This window comes from Myzus persicae, unplaced genomic scaffold (assembly GCF_001856785.1).
Source record: "Myzus persicae strain clone G006 unplaced genomic scaffold, MPER_G0061.0, whole genome shotgun sequence".
Taxonomy (NCBI): Eukaryota; Metazoa; Arthropoda; class Insecta; order Hemiptera; family Aphididae; genus Myzus; species Myzus persicae.
This window is the reverse complement of record NW_019102830.1, coordinates 1-2,023: the sequence shown is the minus strand read 5'-3', so window position 1 is coordinate 2,023 and position 2,023 is coordinate 1. Positions and strand designations below refer to the sequence as shown.

The 2,023-nt window shown below is 27.5% G+C and overlaps 1 protein-coding gene across 1 annotated transcript; it reads left to right on the top strand.

Moving 5' to 3' along the window:
- Nucleotides 1-202: 202 nt before the first annotated feature.
- On the top strand, nt 203-994 carry LOC111033208 (the record flags this gene model as incomplete). The annotated part of the gene is made up of 1 exon (XM_022313849.1): nt 203-994. A coding segment is annotated over exon 1 (792 nt), but the record flags the coding sequence as incomplete, so codon positions are not given.
- Between the last annotated feature and the right edge of the window lie 1,029 nt (nt 995-2,023).

Sequence of the window (2,023 nt, the reverse complement as noted above, 5' to 3'; positions counted from 1 at the left end):
TAATTTTCCATGTAGATTTTGCAAGTCTCATAAGACTGAATGCCAACATCAGGTAGAACAAATCGATAATAATCTAAGAAACGAAGTTAACTATTCTGATGATGTTGCAGTTAATGACCTAACCCTCACTGGAATAAAACAGCTTTGCATTTTTAACTAAATTAACTCATTTCATGTCACAAAAAATTATGCCGTTGATATCATGCATGATATCCTAGAGGGTGTTTGCAAATACGATATTGGTATGATGTTAAAAACTATGATATATGACTTGAATTATTTTACTATTGATATCCTTAATGACAGGATAGAATCGTTTAACTATGGACCTATTAACATTCGTAACAGACCTCCACTTTTGTCAAATGAATCATTAAGACGCGGTATAATAAAGATGTCTGCTTCCGAAATGTTGTGTTTCACAAAGAATTTAGCATTAATTATTGGTGAATTAGTTCCCTTACATTCAAAATATTGGTGTTTATATGTTACTTTAAAACAAATCATAGATATTCTCTTAGGAAAATGCCTCAAAGTAGAAGACATTAAACTCTGTAAAGTATTAATAAAAGAGCACCATGAGTTATATATTAAATTATTTAACACCCACCTCAAACCCAAATTCCATCATATGATACACTATCCTTTTATTATGGAACAGTGTGGACCATTGTCATCACTTTGGTCTATGCGTTTTGAATCCAAACATAAACAGCTTAAGGAAACTGCTAAATCAATTACATCTCGTAAGAACTCCCCTTATACCTTGGCATTGAAACACCAACTTAGTTTAGCATACAGAGTTTTGTCATCAAATAATAATATTATTGATATGCAGTTCGGTCATCAAATAACTCTTTCGGAAACAACACGGCTTGAGTATAGTAAAGTTGAATTTTTATGTTCCCCTTTTGAATTTTTAGAAGATGCAATATTTGTTTCGTGGATTAATTTTAAAGGAACCACTTATAATAGTAATAATATGTCTGTTCTAGTTAGTTTAAGTGATAATCCAAATATATTACCAATTTTTGGACTAATAATATCTATATTTATTCAAGCTGATAATATACCATTTATTATTTGTAAGATTTATGAAAATAATTATTTTGATGAACATTTTCAAGCATATAATGTACAGTTAACTGAACAATTATTATGTTGTTCGGTTGAAAAATTAGATAGTGTACATCCCACTGTTCATTGTGTCCTATCAAATAATTTATCTTATATACCTTTATAAACATCACATGTTATACAAAAATGTTATGAACTTATAATGTGTAAAAAAACATGTTTTTATTAATAAATATTTTATTATGCTTTATAAATCTGTTTTTTTTTTTTTTTAATGTATATAATATATAATATACTATATTTACAGCGGATCCTTATACTTTCTTTTTCCTATACCTACTTGGTCACCTCTAAAAGTATAGTAGTTTAAATTAAACCATTTCTAATAGTTGAAAAAATCTACTATATTTTTTTAGCTATTCCAAAAATAAATAATTAGTAAATTTGACTAAAGTTATAGTAAAAACTATAAAACTTTTAGTTCTATTTACTATAAATTTAAACAAATATATTGTTTGGTTTAACTAAATATTTAGTTAGATAAATTGCCAACTAAAATGTTTAGCTGTTTCAAAAAATTAACTTGGTAAATTTGACTGATGCTATAGTGAGACTAATACATTTTATGGTTGTATTAACTATATATTTACACTAAAATTATGGTTGATTTAACTAAATAATATTGTAAGAAAAATTAGCAACTGCATATTGTAGTCAAATTAACTATTAATCTTGCAACTATAACCATTTGGTATTTGCAACTAAATGTAGGGCTATGCCATATGCAACTACATTTTACGGCTAATATACATATAATTTTAGTTAAAACAACCAACTATTTTTTTCCGTGTGTGAGGTGATATTGTTATGCGGTGCAGCGTCGTACAGGTATATTGTAATGGGTGCGGGCGGCGCTTAAAGAATAATATTATAATGTGGGTACTCG